Source organism: Anomaloglossus baeobatrachus, chromosome 8 (assembly GCF_048569485.1).
Source record: "Anomaloglossus baeobatrachus isolate aAnoBae1 chromosome 8, aAnoBae1.hap1, whole genome shotgun sequence".
NCBI classification, from domain to species: Eukaryota; Metazoa; Chordata; class Amphibia; order Anura; family Aromobatidae; genus Anomaloglossus; species Anomaloglossus baeobatrachus.
The window spans coordinates 9,298,203-9,324,584 of record NC_134360.1 but is presented as its reverse complement, the minus strand read 5'-3'; the positions used below and the strand labels follow the sequence as shown (position 1 = coordinate 9,324,584).

The 26,382-nt window shown below is 49.3% G+C and overlaps 1 protein-coding gene across 12 annotated transcripts in view; it reads left to right on the top strand.

Annotated features, from left to right (window-relative positions):
• The first annotated feature begins 513 nt into the window (after positions 1–513).
• The window catches only part of WNK2 (WNK lysine deficient protein kinase 2), a 162,247-nt gene continuing 136,378 nt past the window's right edge, over positions 514–26,382 (top strand). For 11 of the 12 annotated variants that reach the window (XM_075321285.1, XM_075321293.1, XM_075321284.1 and 8 more), the window contains exons 1-2: positions 514–655; positions 2,518–3,417. In XM_075321285.1, coding sequence (XP_075177400.1) covers positions 2,869–3,417 — 549 coding nt within the window. In that variant the 5' untranslated portion in view covers positions 514–655; positions 2,518–2,868. Of the gene's footprint in view, positions 656–705; positions 787–2,517; positions 3,418–26,382 lie in introns of those variants that run through there. The other variant, XM_075321282.1, reaches the window with a different exon arrangement.

Genomic DNA, 26,382 nt, shown 5'->3' with positions numbered 1-26,382 from the left:
CCCCCCGGTTGCGCTGTGTGGTCCCCCCGGTTGCGCTGTGCTGTTCTTGGCTGCGCTGTGCGGTCCCCCCGGTGCTGTGCGGTTCTTGGCTGCGCTGTGCGGTTCTTGGCTGTGCTGTGCGGTGCCCCCGGTTGCGCTGTGTGGTCCCCCCGGTTGCGCTGTGTGGTCCCCCCGGTTGCGCTGTGCTGTTCTTGGCTGCGCTGTGCGGTCCCCCCGGTGCTGTGCGGTTCTTGGCTGCGCTGTGCGGTGCCCCCGGTTGCGCTGTGCGGTGCCCCCGGTTGCGCTGTGCGGTGCCCCCGGTTGCGCTGTGCGGTTCTTGGCTGCGCTGTGCGGTTCTTGGCTGCGCTGTGCGGTTCTTGGCTGCGCTGTGCGGTTCGGAGCCGGCTTCTGTCATCATCCATCAGGGCGGGGCGAGCTCAGAGAAGCCGGATCCTTCTTGGTCCCGGCCGGTGGATCCTCCTCTCCTCTTCTTCTCCTCCTCTCTCCTCTTCTTCTCCTCCTCCCTCATCCTCCTCCTCCCTGCATTGCCCACCTAGGCATCCCCTTGTCCAGCCGGCTTCTTCCTTGGAGCTGTCCTTGCAGAGCAGAGGGGGACCCGGGGGGCGCAGCTGCACCCTCAGCCATGTGTTGGGGGCGCCTTGCTCCTGTGATCAGGGTGGGTATGCTCAGCAGGGTGGGGTGGGGTCCTCCGGGGCTGCAGGGTGGGGTGGGGACCTCATTGTGTAAAGTTCTATCCTTGTCATGTGAATGCTCAGATTTTTCTGCAGAAGCCCCCCTGGGAGCCATGTGAGTATTGTCTGTCTCTCCCCACCCTTTGCATTCATGTGCTCCTTCTTGGTACCCAGCCTTTTTTGTAGCCAGCAGTGTAGAGGTTAATGATGTTGCATGGAGCCCACACACACACCCTTGCAGGACCACCCTGGCTGCACTTTGTTGCATTCAGGCCATTTCATCATTGCTGATCTGTAGCCTGGCACCCCCTTCTGTCCAGTATGCATGGCAGGCCTGGCACCCCCTTCTGTCCAGTATGCATGGCAGGCCTGACACCCCCTTCTGTCCAGTATGCATGGCAGGCCTGGCGCCCCCTTCTGTCCAGTATGCATGGCAGGCCTGGCACCCCCTTCTGTCCAGTATGCATGGCAGGCCTGGCACCCCCTTCTGTCCAGTATGCATGGCAGGCCTGGCGCCCCCTTCTGTCCAGTATGCATGGCAGGCCTGGCGCCCCCTTCTGTCCAGTATGCATGGCAGGCCTGGCACCCCCTTCTGTCCAGTATGCATGGCAGGCCTGGCTCCCCCTTCTGTCCAGTATGCATGGCAGGCCTGGCGCCCCCTTCTGTCCAGTATGCATGGCAGGCCTGGCACCCCCTTCTGTCCAGTATGCATGGCAGGCCTGGTGCCCCCTCTGTCCAGTATGCATGGCAGGCCTGGCGCCCCCTCTGTCCAGTATGCATGGCAGGCCTGGCGCCCCCTCTGTCCAGTATGCATGGCAGGCCTGGCACCCCCTTCTGTCCAGTATGCATGGCAGGCCTGGCGCCCCCTTCTGTCCAGTATGCATGGCAGGCCTGGCGCCCCCTTCTGTCCAGTATGCATGGCAGGCCTGGCACCCCCTCTGTCCAGTGTGCATGGCAGGCCTGGCGCCCCCTTCTGTCCAGTATGCATGGCAGGCCTGGCGCCCCCTTCTGTCCAGTATGCATGGCAGGCCTGGCACCCCCTCTGTCCAGTGTGCATGGCAGGCCTGGCGCCCCCTTCTGTCCAGTATGCATGGCAGGCCTGGCTCCCCCTTCTGTCCAGTATGCATGGCAGGCCTGGCACCCCCTCTGTCCAGTGTGCATGGCAGGCCTGGCGCCCCCTTCTGTCCAGTGTGCATGGCAGGCCTGGCGCCCCCTTCTGTCCAGTATGCATGGCAGGCCTGGCGCCCCCTTCTGTCCAGTATGCATGGCAGGCCTGGTGCCCCCTTCTGTCCAGTATGCATGGCAGGCCTGGTACCCCCTTCTGTCCAGTATGCATGGCAGGCCTGGTGCCCCCTTCTGTCCAGTATGCATGGCAGGCCTGGCGCCCCCTTCTGTCCAGTATGCATGGCAGGCCTGGCGCCCCCTTCTGTCCAGTATGCATGGCAGGCCTGGTACCAGTGTCAGACTGGTTTTTGGGATGTGCTAGGCCTGGTACTGTTCTTGTAGATCCTGTGCCCTCCTACTCTTTGTTTATCTGCGGGTGCCAGGGTTCTGCTGCCCACTTGTGCCCTATTGATGAGAATCCCTGCGCCCCCTTCTTTATAGGATTCATGACACCGGTGTTTATTCCCATCACATCCCCATCGCTCCTTGTTCTGCCCCTTTGTAAGATGCAGACCCCCCACGCCCCCTGCTAGCCACGTCCTGCCTTGTTCTTCAGCTGTAGCCCACTCTTCCCACGTGTGTGGATTGACCCCTGTGGATGGGAGGTGGTGCTGGACAGCTCCGAGTGCAGATGGGGAGTGGGTCCATGCTGTGTATGTAACGATCCGTCTCTCTCCTGCAGGCTCCCGTGCTTTTCTCCTGACCGGATCTGGGCTTGCGGTGCTGATGGAGGATCTGCAGTGATCTGGGGGGGCGACTTTCCTAACCTTTCCATGGGAGCTTCAGAAAGGGCTGCTGCATCCGCATTCGTCTGCGTCACAGCCTCCTGCAGGGAAATCTGTTGAGTTTGTTCGTTTTTTTCTTAAACTGGCGTGTACCATGATTCCTCCGGACCTGGGACCCGGGGCTCTCCACCTACAGCCAGCAATCTAGTGGAAAGTGGGATTCCCTGCAAAAAAGATCCAGTTTTGCAAAAAAAGAGTGTCCTGCAGAATCCAATGACTGTGCGGGGAAATCTATAAATATTCATGGGATGAACACTGGTGTGGATATCATGGACACTGCAATGCTGAACTCGGGGAGAGGAGCCCAGCTCGTGCCAGCTGCGAAAGACGCCAAAGCGGTCAAGCGGAGGTTCTTACGGAGAACGGTGGTAGAGTCGGATCAGGAAGAACCTCCGGTTTTGGACTTGAGTGACTCTCAGCACCATAACAAGGTCATCCCTATTTCTAGAGCCAGGAGAGCTATTGCCAAGAGAGCCCATGGGGCGAGCGACCAGGCTGTGACCAAAGAGGCCCCCGAACCCAAGTCCAAGACCTCCAGGGAAAGCCAAGCAGACGCTCCACCCGACCAAACCGAGCAAGAGAAGAAGGATGAACCGGAAACTTCTAAAGAGGTGTCAAAGTCCAAAAAAGAGGAGGAAGAGGACGACGAAGAGGATTCGGACATTAAAGCTGTCTCTACCTCCCCCGATGGCAGGTTTTTAAAGTTTGATATTGAAATTGGAAGAGGCTCCTTTAAGACGGTTTATAAGGGACTGGATACGGAAACGTGGGTGGAGGTCGCGTGGTGTGAACTGCAGGTAAGACGCTTGATTTCACTTGTACCCAAAGATCCTTCATCATTTCTAGGATTTGCACGTATGTCATAGTATTCTATGTCCAACATAGGTCTTCACATTTGGGGGTCCGTCCCACCCATTGAGCGCAGGACATTTCGCCTATACATTATATAATTGCTAATCTGCACCAGTTTTGCCTTGTAATTGCTGAGTTTTGTATTGATTTCTTGTTGAGGCTTGTGTTGGATGATGTTGAGCCTCGGTCACACGGTAGATGGGATTTCTCCCTGGAAATGAGCTTATCGCTATATAATCACGCAGATGACGCGCGGCCCAAGAGGTCTTCACGGTTATGTAACCATTATCCGCACCACTGGTCCTCAGAGCCTGCAGCGAGCGCTCACATACGTCATGTACCCACTAAACCAGAGGCAGGGGGGGGGTCTCCAATTAAGACCGCATTGGTGGAATCGGTTGAATTCTGGCTTTTTGGTGATGATACAGGACGTTAAAAATGACATGGAGGAGTGTTGTGCCCCCTGCAGTGTAGAGACCGTACACTGCAGGGGGCACAGCCCTGTGCAATTCTCCAGATGTGGCTGTAACATATTGTGAGAATGTAACTTCATCCCGTAAATAATACATTTAAATCGCAACTCTGTATCTATCGTCTTGGTCAGGTGCTGATCACGCTGCCTCCGGGGCCCTGACGTCAGGGCTACAGTGCTTTATGATGCCCTAAATAGCGCAGTCATGGTTCACGTAATGACACTCGCCTGGACCCGAGCTCGTGAAGGATCATTTCACAGGGACACTAGATCCTCAGATCTAATCACAGGATTTACAAATGTTGAATTGCTGTAAATATAGACTGGTTCAGGCCTGAAAAACGGACAGTGATCTAGAAAACCTTCTCTCACTCACAGTATAAGCCGGACGATACATTTCAGATCTGCCCGGAAAGTGCGTTACTGTATATGCTGCGTGCACGGCCAGCGCTCGTACTGTATATGCCGTGTACACGGCCAGCGCTCGTACTGTATATGCCGTGTACACGGCCAGCGCTCGTACTGTATATGCCGTGTACACGGCCAGCGCTCGTACTGTATATGCCGTGTACACGGCCAGCGCTCGTACTGTATATGCCGTGTACACGGCCAGCGCTCGTACTGTATATGCCGCGTATGCGGCCAGCGCTCGTACTGTATATGCCGCGTATGCGGCCAGCGCTCGTCAGATCACTGTATTCTACATGTACATTGGTATTTCCGGATATAAAGCACTATAGATAACATTTTACTCAAATATTAACATATTTTATATTAATAATGTATCACTTAATATTGAGCAAAATCAAGTATGCTGGCCCCCCTCACATATACCGTATGAGCCCATATACTGCCCCACAATGTGAGCCCCTACATACCCTCCTTATATACAGTGTGAGACCCTGCATGGTCCTCATATATGCAATGTGAGCCCCCCACGGTCCTCCTATATCCAGTGTGAACCCCCCCACGCGGTCCTCCTATATGCAGCCATACATAAACCCCCCCCCAAAACTCATGCTCTCCTCCCTCCTGTGACGCTGGCGCTCTGCTCTGGCCTCCGGTGCACCGACTCTCCTCCGCATGTCATCGTGTCTGCTGTCTGTTGGTGGAGGAATGAGTCGGCGGCTCCGTTCTCCACCAATGTATTCATTGCTATCCTAAGGATGCAGGTGGAGGGCACGGAGCGGCCCGTGGGCCACTGAGTCAACACCATGCACCATGGCTGCGGGCCGCACTGGAGCAGCTGGATGTGGCCCATGGGCCGCCTCTGGTCTATAGGATGGGGTAATTCATATAATAATTAATAATTTTGTTTTCCTTTTTATTTGTGTTGTTGCTTTCTGTTTATGCCCACCACTGCCTACGGTCTTCAGATTACATTACAATAATCTGCCGATAGATTCCCTTTAAATTGATTTTCCTAATTTTGGTACCCCCCCCCCCCCCCAAATTAGCAGATTAAGCAGTAGGGGTGATTAGTGTTATGGCACTGAATGGTATGAAGCAGAGAGCTTGCAGTACCATTTCTGGCCACTACATGGTGTATGGCGCTGTTCTGGTGCAGATCAGTTGGTGTTCGGGATCCCTGCACAACTGTTCTAATATTGGAAAACTGCTGAATGAATCGGCCGTCACTATTAATGGTAACATTGAAGGGGTTTTCAGGGTTACTGTAGTCATAAACCCTTAAGCCAAAAATTTTATTTTTCAACCTGGATTAGGGCTCATGTATATACAAATAGTGTGTGTGCGCCGCCCCTGTGCGTGTGTGTGTGCGCACGCCTGCCGCCCCTGTGTGCACTCCTGCCGCCTGTGTGTGCCTGTGTGTGTGTGTGTGTGTGTGTGTGTGTGCACTCCTGCCGCCTGTGTGTGTGTGTGTGCACTCCTGCCGCCCCTGTGTGTGTGTGTGTGTGTGTGTGTGTGTGTACACTCCCACCGCCCCTGTGTGTGTGTGTGTGTGTGTGTGTGTGTGTGTGTGTGTGCACTCCCGCCGCCCCTGTGTGTGTGTGTGTGTGTGTGTGTGCACTCCCGCCGCCCCTGTGTGTGCACTCCCGCCGCACGTGTGTGTGTGTGTGTGTGCACGCGCACTCCCGCCACCCCTGTGTGTGTGTGTGTGCGCACGCCCGCCGCCCGTGTGTGTGTGTGTGTGTGTGTGTGTGCGCGCACTCCCGCCGCCCCTGTGTGTGTGTGTGTGTGTGTGTGTGTGCGCGCGCGCACTCCCGCCGCCCCTGTGTGTGTGTGTGTGTGTGTGTGCGCGCGCACTTCCCGCCGCCCCTGTGTGTGCGCCGCCCCTGTGCGTGTGTGTGTGTGTGTGCGCACTCCCGCCGCCCCTGTGTGTGTGCACTCCTGCCGCCCCTGTGTGTGTGCACTCCCGCCGCCCCTGTGTGTGCGCCGCCCCTGTGCGCGCGCGTGTGTGTGTGTGTGCACTCCCGCCGCCCCTGTGTGTGCACTCCTGCCGCCCCTGTGTGTGTGTGTGTGTGTGTGTGTGTGTGCACTCCCGCCGCCCCTGTGTGTGTGTGTGTGTGTGTGTGTGCACGCCCGCCGCCCCTGTGTGTGTGTGCAGGCGCGCCGCCCCTGTGTGTGCACCACATGGAGTGCTAGCTCTAAGGGTCGGTGTTACTAAGCTGCCTGTAGTGCAGAATGTTAAGTAAATGGTGAGAAATGAGAATGGATACAAATGAACACGATGCTGATAAATCGTATTTGGGAAACTGAAGTCCATTCTCCTTCAGATGAGAGAAACTGATGGTTATTTCTTCCTAAAATTCGTTCCGTGCAGTTGTTCCTCGTGATCTGCTCTAATAATAGTGATGCTACGTCCCGTGCTCAGGAGAAAAAATAAACACAAACTCCAAACTGCTGCGTCTCCAATATGCCGGTGACTGGGAATGACTGCAAATCATTCTAGTGATATCCATCGCCCCACAATGGCGGCCTGACCGGAACCGCTCGGGGAATCGTAGCAAGCTCTACAGCCCATTACATACAGTGGGGGGGGGAAAGAGTATTTAGTCAGCCCCCAATTGTGCAAGTTCTCCCCCTTTTTAAAGATGAGATTTGCCTGTCATTGACATCAGAGGTGACCACAACTATGAGAGACACAATGAGAAAAAAAATCCATGTTTTCTATCCTTTGTTGGCAATGACATAGCAGAAATGTTTTCTGTCTTCACAAGGTTGGCACACACTGTTGGTGGTATATTGGCCCATTCCTCCGGTTGGCACACACTGTTGGTGGTATGTTGGCCCATTCCTCCGGTTGGCACACACTGTTGGTGGTATGCTGGCCCATTCCTCCGGTTGGCACACACTGTTGGTGGTATGCTGGCCCATTCCTCCGGTTGGCACACACTGTTGGTGGTATGCTGGCCCATTCCTCCGGTTGGCACACACTGTTGGTGGTATGTTGGCCCATTCCTCCGGTTGGCACACACTGTTGGTGGTATGTTGGCCCATTCCTCCGGTTGGCACACACTGTTGGTGGTATGTTGGCCCATTCCTCCGGTTGGCACACACTGTTGGTGGTATGTTGGCCCATTCCTCCGGTTGGCACACACTGTTGGTGGTATGTTGGCCCATTCCTCCGGTTGGCACACACTGTTGGTGGTATGTTGGCCCATTCCTCCGGTTGGCACACACTGTTGGTGGTATGTTGGCCCATTCCTCCGGTTGGCACACACTGTTGGTGGTATGTTGGCCCATTCCTCCGGTTGGCACACACTGTTGGTGGTATGTTGGCCCATTCCTCCGGTTGGCACACACTGTTGGTGGTATGTTGGCCCATTCCTCCATCAGATCTCCTCTAGAGCAGTGATGCTTTGGGCCCATCGCTGGACAACACAGACTTTCAACTCCCTCCAAAGGTTTTCTATGGAGTTGAGATTTGGAGACTGGCTAGGCCACTCCAAGACCTTCATATGCTTCTTATGAAGCCACTCCTTCGTTGCCCTGGCGGGGTGCTTGGGATAATTATCATGCTGAAACACCCAGCCGCATTTCATCTTCAATGCCCTTGCTGATGGAAGGAGGTTTGCACTCAGAATCTCACGATACATGGCCCCATTCATTCTTTCATGTACACGGATCAGTTGTCCTGGTCCCTTTGCAGAGAAACCACCCCAAAGCATGATGTTACCACCCCCATGCTTCACAGTAGGTATGGTGTTCTTTGCAAACAACTCAGCATTGTGCCTCCTCCAAACACGATGAGTTGTGTTTCTATCAAACATGTCTACTTTGGCTTCATCAGACCATATGACATTCTCCCAATACTCTTCTGTATAATCTAAATGCACTCTAGCAGACTTCAGACGGGCCCAGACATGTACTGGCTTAAGCAGGGGAACACATCTGGCTCTGCAGGATCTGAGTCCCTGGCAGAGTAGTGTGTTACTGATGGTAGCCTTTGTTACAGTGGTCCCAGCTCTATGCAGGTCATTCACTAGGTCCATCCGTGTGGTTCTGGGATTTTTTGCTCACCGTTCTGGGATTTTTGCTCACTTTTCTTGTGATCATTTTGACCCCACGGTGTGAAATCTTGCGTGGAGCCCCAGATGGAGGGAGATTATCAGTGGTCTTGTATGTCTTCCATTTTCTTAGTAGTGCTCCCACAGTTGATTTCATCACACCAAGCTGCTTGCCTATTGCAGATTGTCTTCCCAGCCTGGTGCAAAGCTACAATTTTGTTTCTGGTGTCCTTCGACAGCTCCTTGGTCTTCACCACACTGGAATTTGGTGTGTGACTGTTTGAGGTCGTGGACAGGCGTCTTTTATACTGATGACAAGTTCAAACAGGAGCCACTACTACAGGTAATGAGTGGAGGACAGAGGAGCCTCTTACAGAAGAAGTTACAGGTCTGTGAGAGACAGAAATCCTGCATGTTTTAGGTGACATAAGTTTAAAAAAAAATCTTCCAAATCAGACGCGGTGATTTTGTGGATCTATTTTCTCATTTTGTCTGTTATAGTTGTGGTCACCTCTGATGTCAATTACAGGCAAATCTCATCTTTATAAGGGGGAGAACTTGCACAATTGGGGGCTGAATGATTTTTTTTTTTTTTTCCCCGCTGTACAACGGAGCGGGATCTGGAGGAGATAATGGCTGTTCAGCATCAGTCACTGATGAGCGACACAAAGGGGTGTAAAGGATTTCCATACGGCCTTTGATTATCTGATATGGCGGCTGGTTACATTTACAGCTGCAAAACTTTCCTGAAAGACTCGTCTGTTATTGTGAAGTGTTTCCTTACAAGTTAGACCAAGATCTCCAGTTGTCTTAGATTGTGAAGTCTCCATTTAATCAGCAGCACATCAGCCAAGCAACGTGTGTGCAGCACCGCCGCGGGGAACGTGTACTTTATATATCGCTGCATCACTAGTTGTAGCCTTGTATAATGGTGCGTATGTTCTTGGCCTCCCATAGACCATTAATAGAGCGGAGACTGACTGTGCACATCCACTCCATTCAGGACTGTGCTGCAAAGCCCAATCTCTCCATCTATGGAGTCCCTATAGATCGGGTATAACTGGTTTCACCTGTCTCACATTCACAGTCTAAGAACGGCCCCACAATGTCCTTGAAGTAAGGTTCCGGTCCCGGGCCGCATGGGTCCCACGCTCCTTCACCAAGGAGACTCTGTGCAAATGTGACTTCGGGTGGGCAGCACGACCCTTACTGGTTTCTATAAGCTGTTGTCCTTCATCCCACTGCAGGTCCTCATCTTAGATAGTTAGTAATACATGCAACACCAGAGCTCGCCTTGCCAACCAGAAACATTCACTTTGTATGTCCGCACGCTGCATTTTTATGGTGACCACAGAAATGCACCCGGTGGTTAAAAAAAAAAAAAAAAAAACGCATCAAAAACGCATGTCACTTTGATATGATTTTTTTTAACCAATGGGTGAAAAAAGAGAAAATTGCAAAAAATTGACCTGCTGCATTTTTGTGATTGCCCCCCCCCCCAAAAAAAAAGCAATGTGGGCACAGCAAATCTGAAATCTCATAGATTTTGCTGGGGTAGGAGAAGCAAGCAGTTTGTGGTAACTAAAAGGTAACCACAGCATCCTGAGCATCCTGAATAGGGCTTGTGCAGAAAATATATCCTATGGGAACAAACATGCTAGAAATAGGAGGAAACCCCTAAATAGAGCTGTAAGGGAAGCAATAAAAGAAAAACAGCCTTAAAAGAATTAAAGAGGGTAGGTAGTGATGAGGCATTATATAATTATAGAAAATTAAATAAAATATGTAAACAAATTAAGTTAGCTAAGTTTGAGACAGAGAGACTCATTGCGAGAGAAAGTAAAAATAATCCTAAAATATTCTTTAACTACATAAACAGTAAAAAACTGAAAAGCGATAGTGTTGGCCCCCTTAAAAATAGTCTTGGTGAAATGGTGGAAGGGGATGAGGGTAAAGCCAACCTGCTGAATGACTTTTTTTCTACGGTTTTTATACAAGAAAATGCCATGGCAGATGACCTGACCAGTGATACCATAAATTCACCCTTGAATATTACCTGCTTAACCCAGCAGGAAGTACGCCGCCGCCTCGAAATCACTAAGGTTGACAAATCTCCGGGCCCGGATGGCTACACCCCAGAGTACTACAGGAATTGAGTTCTGTGATAGACCATTATTTTTAATCTTCTCAGATTCCTTAATAACAGGGTCGGTACCGCAGGACTGGCGCATAGCAAATGTGGTGCCAATATTCAAAAAGGGGACAAAAACTGAGCCGGGAAATTATAGGCCGGTAAGTTTAACCTCTACGGTTGGTAAAATCCTTGAGGGTTTCTTGAGAGATGCTATACTGGAGTATCTCAAGAAAAATAACCTTATGACGGAGTATCAACATGGGTTTATGAGGGATCGATCCTGTCAAACTGATCAGCTTCTATGAAGAGGTAAGATCAAGCCTGGACCAGGGAAAGGCAGTGGATGTTGTGTATATGGACTTTTGATACGGTGCCACACAAAAGGTTGGTACATAAAATGAGAATAATGGGGATAGGGGAAAATATGTGTAACTGGGTTAAAAACTGGCTCAGTGATAGGAAACAAAGGGTGGTTATTAATGGTACGTACTCGGACTGGGTCTCAGTTCATAGTGGGGTACCACAGGGGTCAGTATTGGGCCCGCTTCTTTTCAACATATTAATGACCTTGTTGGGGGCATGCGGAGTAGAATTTCAATATTTGCAGATGATACAAAACTCTGCAGGGTAATCAATACAGAGGAGGATAATCTTATATTACAGGGAGATTTATGTAAATTGGAGGATTGGGCTGAGAAGTGGCAATTGAAGTGTAATGTAGATAAATGTAAGGTCATGCACTTGGGTAGAGGAAATAAAATGTATGATTATGTACTTAATTGTAGAACACTGGGTAAAACAGACACAGAAAAAGACTTGGGTGTATGGGGGGATGGTAAACTTCACTTTAGTGGCCAGTGTCAGGCAGCTGCTGCCAGGGCTAATAAAATAATGGGATGTATTAAAAGAGGTAGAAGTGTTCATGAAAAAAATATAGTTCTACCTCTGTACAAGTCACTAGTGCGACCGCACTTATATACTGTGTACAATTCTGGTCACCGATATATAAGAAGGACATAGCTGAACTGGAGAGGGTGCAGAGAAGACCACCAAGATTATTAGAGGAATGGGTGGGCTGCAATACCAAGACAGGAAAAACGAAGGCTTAGGGGGGATCTAATCACAATGTATAAATATATGAGGGGACAGTACAGAGACCTTTCCAAAGATCTCTTTACACCTAGGCCTGCGACTGGAACACGGGGGCATCCGCTACGTCTTGAGGAAAGAAGGTTTAATCATAATCACAGACGAGGATTCTTTACTGTACGAGCAGTGAGACTATGGAGCTCTCTGCCGCATGATGTTGTAATGAGTGATTCACTACTAACATTTAGCAGAGCCTGGACGCCTTTCCTGAAAAATGTAATATTACCAGTTATGTATATTAGATTTTATGACAGGGTATTGATCCAGGGAACTAGTCTGATTGCCGGATGTGGACGAAGGAAGGAATTTTTTTTCCCTATTGGAACTTGTTTGCCACATTGTTTTTTTTTTTTTCTGCCTTCCTCTGGATCAACATGTTAGGCTACGGGTTGAACTAGATGGACTTAAGCTGGGTTCACACTAAGCGACAGCGACAACGACATCGCTGTTACGTCACCATTTTCTGTGACGTAGCAGCGACCTTGTAAGTCGCTGTTATGATCGCTGCTTAGCTGTCAAACACAGCAGAAGCAGCGATCATAACGTCGCTACATGTGCAGAGAGCAGGAGCCGGCACTGGCAGTGAGAGCGGCGGAGGCTGGTAACGAAGGTAAATATCGGGTAACCAGGGAAAGGTCTTCCCTTGGTTACCCGAGTTTATCTTGGTTACAGCTTACCGCAGCTGCCAGACGCCGGCCCCTGCTCGCTTCATTTCGTCGCTCTCTTCGCTGTCACACACAGCGATGTGTGTGTCACAGCGGGAGAGAGACAACGAAAAAATGAAGCCGGACATTCAGCAACGAGCGGCGACCTCACAGCAGGGGCCAGCTCGTTGCTGGATGTCACACACAACGACAGCAACAGGACATCGCTGCAACGTCACAGAAAATGGTGACGTAGCAGCGACGTCGTTGTCGCTGTGTGTGACACCACCTTTAGAGTCTCCCTTCAACCTTAAAAAACTATAACACTATGATACTATGATATCACAAGCCGCACCAAAAAAGCATCCAAAACTGCAGTGTGCGCATGAGGGCTTATTCTTCACACAGTTGACAGACGTGGCCTTCCTTTTCTTCCCTCCTCTCAGTGTGGGGCACTATCTCTTGATCTGCTCCCCCTCTGCTATCGTGGGTCTCGTTCTCCAGCTCCAGGGTCTGCCTCTTATTCCCCCGGACTCCGTTCATCTTCTTCTGATTTTGGGTCCCGGTGACTCTCTAACTGGACGACTCTCTAAGCCCGCCGGGGTGAGCTGTAGGCTCCGGACCTCTCTAGGTTACCTCAGGGATCCATGACTGGCCACGTCTTCTCACACTTGGACCCTATTCTACACTGGCTTTTCTCAAGACCTCCCAACTATTCTCTTCCCCACATCTGTCACTTCCTGCCACTATCTCAGCCCAACCAGCAGGTGGCGAGGGGCAGGTCCACCCTGTACATCTGCACCGGCCTCGGGTCTCTGGGGAGCATTATAGACCTATATGAGGATATTGCGTTCAGGTCAGGAGACCTAAGATTGCTCCGGATATCGCAGGCTGCACTCAGACCATGAATTTTGGATGTGTGAATCGGGCATGGCGTGCTTAAAGGGGAAATCTGGTATTTTTTTTTTTTTTACAAAAATTCAACAGCTTCTGATGACATCACAGCGACATCATGGCGGCTTCTGTTTCTCTCTGCTCTGTTGATGGGGCTGGGGTTGCCGGTATCCTGCTGATAGGTAGCAAGTAGCTGGCTGTCAATCTGGAGGAGCCGGCTGTCAATCAGCATGACGTCTGCAGTCACCCCATCACAGAGCAGAAGAGGAGGAGCTGCTCTGCTGACGCGAGCATCAGAACTGCTGGCGGGAGCTGTCAATGACGCATGTAAATTTGTACCTATTTTGGCTTGGGTTTCCATGACCGTCTCGGGCTATGTGCGCACGCTGCATCTTTATGGTGACCACAAAGATTAATGTTTTAGGTCCCAAAAAAAAACCGCTCCCTAGGCATGCATTTTTTTTTGCCACGTTCTTAACCGCATTTTTGCCCATATTTTTTAAGTGAAATCTATTGTCTGGAAAGGTTCAAAAATGCAGAAAGAACTGAAATACTGCAATGGTCACCACAAAGACACAGCCAAAAAAAAAGCTGCAACGTGTGCACCGAAAAGCTGAAATCTCATACTTTGCTGGGGAAGGAAATTCATGCAGGTTTGGGACCAAAACTGCACCCAAAAAAGCACAGCGTGTGCACAAGGCCTTAGAGCCCCAGCCTATACCATGGCTATTGACTGCACTGTATAATGCGGGGGATAATTTCCCATTGACCTTTTTAAAAAAAAATAAATAAATAAAAAATTTGCTTAGCTCATCCATTTTCTGTTATCGGGGATTTCATGGATTTTTGCCCAGTGACGTGTTCTCCAGTTTATATAATTGATGCAGGTTTCGTTACTTTTTAGGTCTAGAACCACTATTGATTTGTTTAATTGCTTTCGGCCCATACTCTGCGCAATATATCATCGTCCTATATACGCTGTGGGCCCGGTTCATGACCTGAAATTTATTCAGGTCACTTTTATTTATTTTTTTGGGGTTTTTTGGTACTTGCTGACATTTGTTTTGCCAATTTTTGTAAAATAGCAAGAAAAGAAGGGAGACGCGCTGGGTGGTGCCCGGTGGTAAGGGGGATTAAGTGGTGCCCTAAGGCTGCTTACCTTAGGGGGCTGCGCACCCGTGCACAACCCCGGGTGATGCAGTCAGAGGTGAGTGAAGTGAAGCTAATCACCTGATGAAGACCGCAATATAGCTGTCGAAACGCGTTGTGGCTATTAGAGGGTACTTTAGTTTAATAAAAAAAAGTTTTTTTTTACCTTTAAAAACTTTTTTTGTCCTCCCTGATTCCTGCCTCCTAGCGCTCCAAATTTGACCGTCCACTCGTTACTCTCAATTTTTGTAAAATGACACCTGCAGTTCAAAAATTGGCCAGAAAACAAAAACAGATTTTTTTTAAAATTTTTGTCTTAATAGGACTTCGCAACTTTTATTTTTTTTTTTTTGTACAAAGCAAAAAGTGCCACATTAAAAGCAGGGATTGGAGTGAGATGTCGAAAAAAATAAAAATGCAAACTATGAATGTTGTAAATCTGCTGCATTTGGTTCAGTTTCAGGGCGCACACCTTATCACAAATCCTGCAGAATGAAGAGACGGAGGCGGCTCCGGAGCTGCTGTTCCCAGTCGCTCCCATTTCAAATTCTAAAGTTTGTGGATGAGTTTGGGAATACGTTCCCATAGATTGATTTGTATGCATTCAGCTGATGTCACCGCAGTGAGGAGCGGATGCCTTGTGGTGGCCTCATCTGGATGGAGGCGTCTTCTCCATAATCTACTGTGAAAGATCCTTTTATCGTAATTGTAATACATGATGTTTATTTTGTTTTATTTTTATTCTTTCGCCTTATTTTTCTCTCCACTGTTATTTGCGCTTGTTTGTAAATATTGAAGACTTTCCTGTTTATGCAGCTTGCAGGCCTCCATTATTTGACGGCCGTATAGAGATCACAGGACCATTGGCCGGCTCAGATCTTGGTTCCAGTCCGGTGTCTATATTGATTGAATACTTTACTTCTCTTGTAGTCAGGGGGGAGGGGGGAATAAAGAAATCAGTTGAGATGAATTGTAAATTGGAACCTTGCACTTCACATTTTTCCATGTATCTTTTTCTTACAATGTATTTGTCGGGTCACCGTCTTAGGCTACTTTCACGCATCCGGCTTGAGCTCTGCGGCTCAATCCGGCTGTGCAAACTATGCAACGGATGCGGTGAAAACACCGCATCCTTTGGATAAGGCTACTTTCACACATCCGGTTTTTGCTCTGCGGCACAATACAGCGCTCTGCAGAAAAACCGCAACCGTTTTTTCTTGCCGCCGGTTGCGTTTTTTTTTTGCATAGACTTACATAAGTGCCGTATTGTGCCGCATGGGCTTGCGATCGGTCCGGTTTTTGCCGCATGCGGCAGATGTAGCCGATGCCGCGGCCGGATGGAACGTTCCCTGGCACGTTTTTTGCTCCGGCAAAAAAAAAAACGCATCGCGCCGCATCCGGCCGCTGAGGTGCATTTTTCAATGCATGCCTATGGACGCCGGATGCGGCGCGATGCAGAAAAAACGCATCCGGCCACCGCATGCGGTTTCTTCCACTGCGCATGCTCAGTAGCATGCCGCAACCGGAAAAGAACGGACGGGCCGCATGTAAAAACTTATGCAAAGGATGCGGTGTTTTCGCCGCATCCATTGCATAGGTTTCACAGCCGGATTGAGCCGCACTGCTCAAACCGGATGTGTGAAAGTAGCCTAAGTTTTTTTCCCATGCGGCCCGTCCGTTTTTTGCCGCTTGCGGCATGCTACTGAGCATGCGCAGTGGCAAAAAACGCATGCGGCAGCCGGATGCGGTTTTTGCCGCATCGCGCCGCATCCGGCCGCCATAGGCATGCATTGAACAATGCGCCGCATCAGCCGAATGCGGCGCAATGCGGGTTTTTTTGTCGCACGATATAACGTGCCAGGCAACGTTCCATCCGGCCGCCGCATTGGCTAAATCTGCCGCATGCAGCAAAAACCGGATGGAACGCAAGGCCTTGCGGCACTAATTAAAGTCTATGCAGAAAAAACGCAACCGGCAGCAAAAAAAAAACGGTTGCAATTTTCCTGCAAAGTGCTGGATTGTGCTGCATTGCAGAAACCGGAGGTGTGAAAGCAGCTTTAGGAGACGACTGCTCGTCTGATATTGCACAGATCAGTTTGGTTTATAGAGTTTTTTCATTAAGACACTTCTCCCTAAACTAGAAGACTTTTATATAATCTTTATGCATTATCCAGCAGTTTCTTCATCAAGACTGGAGTTTTGTTTTTGTACGCCATTATTATTGCTGACTGAAAGATGCTCCACCGCGTAAAGAGGCATATATGTAGCCAAAACCAGGAGTGGAACATTCAGAAGAAAAGTATAATGCAAGCACGGGCACCACTTCTGGATTTACCACCCACTCCTGGTTTTGGCTGCAAATACTGATGTAAAATACTGAATGTGTAAATGGGGCCTAAGGCTGCTTTCACACCTCCGGTTTTAGCAGTGTGGCTAAATCCATCTCTAAAACCTATGCAACGGATGCGGTGAAAAAAACGCATCCTTTGCATAAGTTTTTACATGCAGCCCGTCCGGTTTTTGCCGGTTGCGGCACGCTACTGAGCATGCGCAGTGGAAAAAAACGCATGCGGCGGCCGGATGCGTTTTTTGCCGCATCCGACATCCTTAGGCATGCATTAGAAAAAGCGCCGGATGCGGCACGATGCGGTTTTTTTTTCCGCCGGACCAAAAAACGTGCCTGGAAACGTTACATCCGGCCGCCGCATCGGCTAAATATGCCATATCTGGCAAAAACCAGACCAAACGCAAGGCCATGCAGCACAATCCGGCACTAATGAAAGTCTATGCGGAAAAAACGCAACGGGCTGCAAAAAAAAAAGGTTGTTTTTTTTTCTGCAAAGAGCCGGATTGTGCCGCACAGCAAAAAACGGATGTGTGAAAGCAGCCTAAGATCGCAGCACTGCCCGTCTGTGCCCCCAACCTTGTGATTTTGTTGTGATTCCTTCTCTGATGGTCACTGGAGTCGTTTCTGGAATAAATGTTCTTTTGAGGCAGAGACAGAAATCTGCGCCGTGCAAAATCCTTGTTTACTTTAATAAAATCATAGCATCACAATGTAACAGATACTCACATGATGGACTCCGAAAATATCTCCTCTTGTTCCATGTGGATAACGGAGCATGTGACAAGATCACTGTGGATGATTCGGAGTACCCCTGCCAAAGGCGGTGAGATATCGGTAAACAAATTGGATGCAAAGCCACCCTTTTCTATTATACAGGACAAGACTGATGGAAAACAGAATGATTTCATAGGTCTTTATTATCCCACTGATCATTGTGTATAAGCTAGCTGCCTGGCAGAGATGTTGTGTGTCACGGGTGACACAGTCCTGTGGTGTTTGGCTATAGAAGGTCACAGTATTTGGCTGCACAAACTGCTCCCTGACCTTCCATTATTTCTCCTTAGTTTTTATCCCTTTTCGTTTAGGACTCTGCACAGTTCCTCAGCCTTTCAGCTGCTTTTCATCAGCACTTCCCTAGGGGTCTTTATATACCTTCACTTCTTATTACTCGGTGCCGGTGATAGCTTTTATACCCTTAACAAGTCTTCAGTGCAAGCAGTCAGCTTGCACACATCTGGAGAATCTTTGTGGTTGTTGCATTTCCTCTCCCTGGGTCATCCGGAGATAAGTTGCTTGTTCACTTTCCCCCTGTTTATCTCTGTGACTTCTTTAGTGTTTGGTGGGGTTGACTGAGTGCTCATCCCATCCACTCCTTACCTAGGGCCTTCTTCAGGGTCAGGTATCTGGCTCGGCGCATAGTTGCGGAACCTTACTAAGACAGGGAAGCCAGGGCCCAGCGGTCGGTTTGGTAAGACGGTCACCATCTCCTCCTTGCCCAGACACAATGTTTCCCTTCCTTTTCACCATTTGCTTGATATTTTGATATTCTTTTAGCTCCAGAACTTGGAGGTACATACTGTTACTGGGTTTCCCCCTTCTGGAAAATCTTTTTATATGTGCACTTAAATGCATGGACTTTGGTCTAATAAATATTTTTGAAACTTTTGGTTTTATTATAAATGTTTATCCCTTTTGTGTTTTTGCTGGTTTTGTTTCCTGCACATTCAGCTTCATTGTGGTCATCGGCTCAGAGGAGCTCCGAAAAAGACAGACAAAAGAATGACAAACTCTCCTACCATTGAGTAGAAATGAGCCGGTCACTGTGCGTCATGGTCCGTGTTTTGCCGCTTATTTCCTGCTCTTCTTGGTTGATCGGTACGTCGTTTCATGCGCTGGTTTGCTGTGATGTCATCTGTTCGGGGGACGATGTTCCAGCAGAAGCTGAGCCCGGGATTCCGGAGTTTCAGGGACATCGCACTGACCCGGTCCGCGGACATCGCACTGACCCGGTCCGCGGACATCGCACTGACCCGGTCCGCGGACATCGCACTGACCCGGTCCGCGGACATCGCACTGACCCGGTCCGCGGACATCGCACTGACCCGGTCCGCGGACATCGCACTGACCCGGTCCGCGGACATCGCACTGACCCGGTCCGCGGACATCGCACTGACCCGGTCCGCGGACATCGCACTGACCCGGACCGCGGACCGGCCAGCTCTGCCGAGCACAAATGTTAATGACTCATTCAGCAATAGACAATGTAGCACAAAGCTTATAAAAGGCAAAAAGTGCAATATTTTTAATGACTCAATTGCAAAACGATCATTTTTAACCCTGTATACACGCAATTAAGAAAATACATATGTCCCAAATGGTGGACGTCTAATATAAAATCCAGCGCCTACAAAGTGTCTTTGCATGAACCAGATAAACAATGTAACTTACCTTAACCCCATCAGACATATGGCTTCTAACCTCTTGGCTCTGCGCTGTGCACCGCCTCCTCCCGGGGTCACGTCCATTTGAGTGAAAGTCGCCCATTGTGACTCGCGTTTGTGTCACTTCCTTGATAATTACTAAACGCTCTGGACACAATCGTCCACCATTTGTACTTTAATGTGTTTTGTAATTATTTTATTTGGCTTTTAGACAGAAATAAAAAGTGACAGAAATGAATAAAAATCTTTTATTTTTATATAGCGCTAACATATTCCGCAGCGCTTTACATACATCAGGAACACTGTCCCCATTGGGGCTCACAATCTAATTTCCCTATCTGTATGTCTTGGGAAATAAAACTATAACACAATCGTTGCCGTTATATGTGCACATGTAAGTTTTCTGCAATTATCGGGAGTTACGTTGCGCACTCTTATTATGACCACGGCCCTATAGATGCTATAATCCCGCTCAGAGCCGCTTTATATGGATCAGGGCTTCGTCTGTAGCCGCCTGTTGTCAGTACATAGGCGCGTCGCTCCCTGCTCTGGTTTTATTGTGTTGGGAGCCGTATTTCTTGTGATGCTGTTTGCAGAGCGTTGACTTATCTTGGGTTTTTATGGACGGATTGTGCGGAGAGGGGTGCACGGAGCTGATAAATGAGCGTTCATTGTCATCTGCTGAAGGTTTCCGAGCTCCTCGAGACTCTGAGCGTCTTGTCGGCAGGATGGGCGCATCGGAGCGTCGTACACACTGCATCACATGAGAAAATTCTATTGTATTGAATTATGGGGGTGCGTGGGCCAAAGCAGAGGTGGGGAACATTAAACCGCAGATGAGCACTTTAATGAGTCTACGGCGGTGACATACAACAAAGGGCGATACATGTTGGGAGACTGAGTCTATACATACAGTGCTATATTGGCACTATCAGGCTGATTCTATACATACAGTGCTATACTGGCACTTACAGGCTGATTCTATACATACAGTGCTATACTGGCACTTACAGGCTGATTCTATACATACAGTGCTATACTGGCACTTACAGGCTGATTCTATACATACAGTGCTATACTGGCACTATCAGGCTGGTTCTATACATACAGTGCTGTACTGGCACTTACAGGCTGATTCTATACATACAGTGCTATACTGGCACTATCAGGCTGATTCTATACATACAGTGCTATACTGGCACTATCAGGCTGATTCTATACATACAGTGCTATACTGGCACTATCAGGCTGATTCTATACATACAGTGCTATACTAGCGCTATCAGGCTGATTCTATACATACAGTGCTATACTGGCACTTACAGGCTGATTCTATACATACAGTGCTATACTGGCACTATCAGGCTGATTCTATACATACAGTGCTATACTGGCACTATCAGGCTGATTCTATACATACAGTGCTATACTGGCACTATCAGGCTGATTCTATACATACAGTGCTATACTAGCGCTATCAGGCTGATTCTATACATACAGTGCTATACTGGCACTATCAGGCTGATTCTATACATACAGTGCTATACTGGCACTATCAGGCTGATTCTATACATACAGTGCTATACTGGCACTATCAGGCTGATTCTATACATACAGTGCTATACTGGCGCTATCAGGCTGATTCTATACATACAATGCTATACTGGCGCTATCAGGCTGATTCTATACATACAGTGCTATACTGGCGCTATCAGGCTGATTCTATACATACAATGCTATACTGGTGCTATCAGGCTGATTCTATACATACAGCGCTATACTGGCGCTATCAGGCTGATTCTATAAATAGTGCGAGTATAGCACTGTATGTATAGAATCGGCCTGATAGCGCCAGTATAGCACTAGCTTTAGGTTATGTAGGAAAATCCTGGTGATTGGTGCGCTTTAAGGCTATGTGCCCACGCTACAGGATTTACCGCGGATTTACCGCGGATTTACCGCGGATTTGCCGAAAATCTGCAGCAGCAGCACTTCCAAGCCATTTCAATGGCATTTTGGAAATGCTGTGCCCATGCTGCGGATTTTTCCGCGGCGGATTTGCCGCGGATTTTGATCCGGAAAAATCTGCAGCATGTCAATTGTTTGGTGCGAATTTTTGGCTTTGAATGGGAAAAAAAAAAAAAAAAAAAAAAATCCGCGGCAAATCCACGGCAAAAAAATCCGCAGGGACATTCTAGCGTGGGCACATAGCCTAAGGCTATGTGCCCACGCTAGAATGTCCCTGCGGATTTTTTTGCCTGAAAATCCGCGACTTTCGCGGCAAATCCGCACCCGCGGATTTGCCGCGGATTTGCCGCGGATTTTGATGCGGATTTTTTTTTTTTTTTTTTTCCCATTCAAAGCCAAAAATCCGCACCAAATCTGCACCAAACAATTGACATGCTGCAGATTTTTCCGCATCAAAATCCGCGGCAAATCCGCCGCATGGGCACAGCATTTCCAAAATGCCATTGAAATGGCTTGGAAGTGCTGCTGCTGCAGATTTTCGGTAAATCCGCGGCAAAATCCGCGGTAAATCCTGTAGCGTGGGCACATAGCCTTAGGATTATCTGCTGAGCTCACACCTTACAGTGTGGATGTTGTAGGCTGTGTACACAGCTGGTACCTGAGTGTAACTCCTGTAATCACTAAACCTGGAGCAGAGATCCAAATGCATCAGTTTAACCACTTAGATACTGCGGCCACTTGTGCCTGGAGCATCTAAGAGGTTGGAGATGGGGAAGGTGTCCCTTCTGATGGCCGTCTGTCCTACCAGCAGTATGATTGTGGGGTGCTGCTTGTCCTGATGGCGGCCTGCTGAAAGCCCCTGTATCTCCAGCATGTGTGTACCTGGGGAGCCAGGCTTGTCACTGGATATCTTAGGAGATAGGCGATTTCAGAATATTATACAAAGCGCAGTATTGCACTTTATTCTGCCAGCAATCCCCAATTAACGCAGAAGCCCCCCCCCCCCCCCCAAAAAGAAAAATGTTTAAAAATTTTTTTTATTTCACTAATCATATAAAAGTTCATATCACAACTCTCTCAAAAAAAGAAAAAATGGCACAAATTTGTGTTTTTTTTTGTTTTTTTTTCTCTACATGCTAATGATTGGCTATTTAATATTACAAAATTCCCAACTTATCAAACTATTTTGAGGGTCATCAAATATCAGAAATTCCAAATAATTCAAATGACCCAAAGTCTCATGAAACATTAAATTCTTTATTATTTTATTAGACAAACACACAAGAAAAATATTAAAAAGATGGATATTGATATAAAAATATCCTGGGTTCAACAAGTGTTAATTTTTCTTTTTTAATAAAGAATTTAATGTTTCATGAGAATTTGGGTCATTTGAATTATTTGGAATTTTTAATATTACAAAAAACAAGCCCCGACACAGCTCTATCGCCTGAAAAAAAAATAATAAAGTGTAGAACTTTTGGAAGGCAACAAATTAAAACTTAGTTTTCAAAGTGAGTTTGTAACACCCCGGGGTTGAGGGGTTTTCACCGGACATGTCGCGGAGCCGGGGGTGCAGATCCTCTGCGTCGTCACGGGCTGGTCTGGCCCGGTTCCGTGACCCCGAGACGTAAAGGAGGGAGGGAAGGCGGAAGACGGGAGGTAGGACGGAGGGAGAGGGCGGTAGAGACTGTGAGGAAAGTCTTTATAGATCGTGACGCCACCTGTGGTCTGTGGCCAGAGATGGGGCCGTCGCTGCGGGTGCTGCTCTCTGGGGCTGATGGTGAAGGTCGCAGCCGGGATGGTGTCACTCTCCACAGGTGGAGCGGGATTATTCCGGGGAGGATGAGTAAGGAAGGACAGGGGTGGTGGTAGCCCCCTATGGCGCCGCAGTGCTAGGCGTCGGTAAAGGAGAGGTAGAGACAGGGGCGGCGGTTCCAGGTAGTTTCCTCACTGGTAGTTCAGGCGCTGCCCCAGAGTATCGTTCTCCGCCACGATGGTGTGGCGCCCTGGACAAGCCAGGACGTCACAAGCACAACACCAACACACCCCACACTCCTGGTCAGGCACACCAAAGTCAGACGAAAACCCTTGTTGCCTTCTTCCAGGGGCAGATGTCCACACCAGAGGGTGGGCCAGGCGGTTGGCCCCGCCCACCGAGGAGTTCACAGTCCTGGAGGTGGGAAAAGTAGGGCAGAGATTGTGTTGAAAGTGGAAGGAGGAAAGTCGCAGAAGAGAAGCCTGAAGTTGGTCCGGGTGTGTGGCCCGGACTGATCAGCAAGGTTGGCAGACGGTGGTGACCGTCTGCAGGAGTGGCCTATTGGAGCTAACCGTAAGGACCGTGGACGGGCGGTGGCCCGGCGGTACCGAACCAGTACGTAAAGAGAAGACCGCACCATCCGGCAGGGGCTTATGGACCCTGGCAAGGCTAGGAGTCGCCGTGAATTTGCCAAATCCGTTAGCGAAGGGAACCTCCTGGGTTTCCCAGCAGCCAAGTCCCGTCAGAAGGCAACCATCCAACCGAGAGAGGGAAACACAGTCACCGCCAAGGCTAAAGTTCCCAGGGCCAGAGCCTGTGGGCAAAAGGGGCTCCTTCAGCACCCATCCAAGCTGGGGAGCGGGTTACCGGTGGGAACCCATTGGAACCGTACACGTTACACAGGTGCAGGGAAAGGCAGTCACCATCAACCTGCCGGGAGGAGAAACACCGCAGCCGTCTGTGGGACCCGTCCATCCAGCCGTGTGTTTTACCGAGAACTGTGTCCTCATCTTTGGCTGAGTGAGTACACCGTGCCGTGCGGCACAGCGCTGCCCCCGCGACCCTGCACCTCGCCAGGCCCCGTAACTCGCCTGCCATCCATCCCTACCCCATCACCGGGCCCCGGGACTACCAACCCCCCTACCCACGGAGGGGAGAACTAACATCCAGGCTGCTCCCTGTCATCACTCCCGGGATCCCCGTTCAGAGCAGCGGTGGTGTCACCAAACTCACCACAACCATGGGTGGCGTCACGGACAATAACCAAATCCCCACAATCAATCCCCACCCTTTTCACTCACGGGCGAGGAGCGCCGCTCGAGTCCCCGGGATCCAGCCCACCGCTCGAGCCACCACCGAGCAGCAGCAGCCGCAGCAGCAGCGGCCGGACCAGAGCAGTGGGAGAGCGCAGCGTCCCCTCCTCCGCCCGCGACAATGGGCTCCAGCCAATCCCAGATAGTTGTCAGTCACCGCCAGTGCCCGTGAAACTCTTCCTGGTGGCGTGTCCGCTGTTTGCTATCCAGAACCTGGGCCGAGCCTCCAGCTCCAAGCCACGGGCCGGCGAAGGAAGAGAAACACTCCATGCCTGCTGTCCATGTGAGGTGTTATCCCAAGCTGTGCCCAGGAAGGTCTCTTCTAGTGAGATGTTTGCACCTACTTCTACCCCAAGTGGTGCCATCCCCAGTGGTTTTCCTAGGGACTGGGAAAGTCCCATGCTTCGTAATGGCTTACTATCCTGTCTGCCCTAGTCCACCCACTGTGGGAAAGCACCTTACTGTTGTGTGTGTGGTTTTGTGGAGGCACCGGCAGTTAACACCCTCCTGACCCGGGATGGATAATACCCCTCAAAAGTGGTGTAATACCCTGTGGCACCTGAAGCCTCAGGGGTGCCACAAGTTCACTGTGACTTTTGCCCAAAGTTCTGTTCTGGTGCAGAGGTGGCAAAGGAAGGGTAGAAAGTTGTAAATGTTTGCACGCTTCTGTTACCTGCTGATCTGGATTCTCGCGCCTCCATTAGATGATCCCGACTTCTGCAGGAAGTTTTCTTTCTTAATTTGTCTCTTACTTTTCTTGATATTTTTCTTCAGTTAATGGCTTGTATAAAGTAATGCGTCAGATCACCCGAACCTCATTGTTGGGAAAATCTGTAAAAACTGTCACATTGAAAGTAATTTTGTGCTGCTTCTCCACAGTTCATGGAAGGATCAAGGCTTTCGTGAAATAACAGCATGAATGTGTGCTGGAGCCCAATGTTATATGGGGGAGTATAATTGCCAGGATGCACTAAGCAAATTTGTCATCGACGGTGACTCATCCTGAAGAGTAAAGTTTGTAACGCAGATAATTCATATTAAAAGCTTCTTGACAAATAGTAAAACTTTACTTAGCAGAGGAAGTTCCAGCGATTTGTCAGTCACCCTCCTTTGCAGCGGCTGTCGGCTCCTCTCCTGTCCCAATGTATTATCCTGGCCGTACACGAACAATTGCAAACAGACAAATTGTCTTCCGCCTCCCCCATACCTGAGTGCTCGGATTAGCTGAGCGTTCATGTGTTTTCAAGGAGGAGAGAAGGAAAAGCAGCTGCCAAGTATTCTGGCATCGACTTATTCCTGAAGAGTAAGAGGGGCCAGTGTAAGGAGCCGGCTGCAATCTAAAGACTATTGGACCAATAGACACAGAGCGGAGTCCATAGCTCTAAGGGATGCCGACGTTTTCCAGCACGGAGCGGTGGTTGCATCAGTCTCATTGTGTTTTATTAGATCCAGTGCCTACAAGTAGTCTTCAACCCCCTGCAGATTTAGCAGGTTTGATAAGATGCAAATAAGTTAGAGCCTGCAAACTTCAAACAAGAGCAGGATTTATTAACAGATGCATAAATCTTACAAACCAACAAGTTATGTTGCTCAGTTAAATTTTAATAAATTTTCAACATAAAAGTGTGGGTCAATTATTATTCAACCCCTAGGTTTAATATGTTGTGGAATAACCCTTGTTTGCAATTACAGCTAATAATCGTCTTTTATAAGACCTGATCAGGCCGGCACAGGTCTCTGGAGTTATCTTGGCCCACTCCTCCATGCAGATCTTCTCCAAGTTATCTAGGTTCTTTGGGTGTCTCATGTGGACTTTAATCTTGAGCTCCTTCCACAAGTTTTCAATTGGGTTAAGGTCAGGAGATTGACTAGGCCACTGCAACACCTTGATTTTTTCCCTCTTGAACCAGGCCTTGGTTTTCTTGGCTGTGTGCTTTGGGTCGTTGTCTTGTTGGAAGATGAAATGACGACCCATCTTAAGATCCTTGATGGAGGAGCGGAGGTTCTTGGCCAAAATCTCCAGGTAGGCCGTGCTATCCATCTTCCCATGGATGCGGACCAGATGGCCAGGCCCCTTGGCTGAGAAACAGCCCCACAGCATGATGCTGCCACCACCATGCTTGACTGTAGGGATGGTATTCTTGGGGTCGTATGCAGTGCCATCCAGTCTC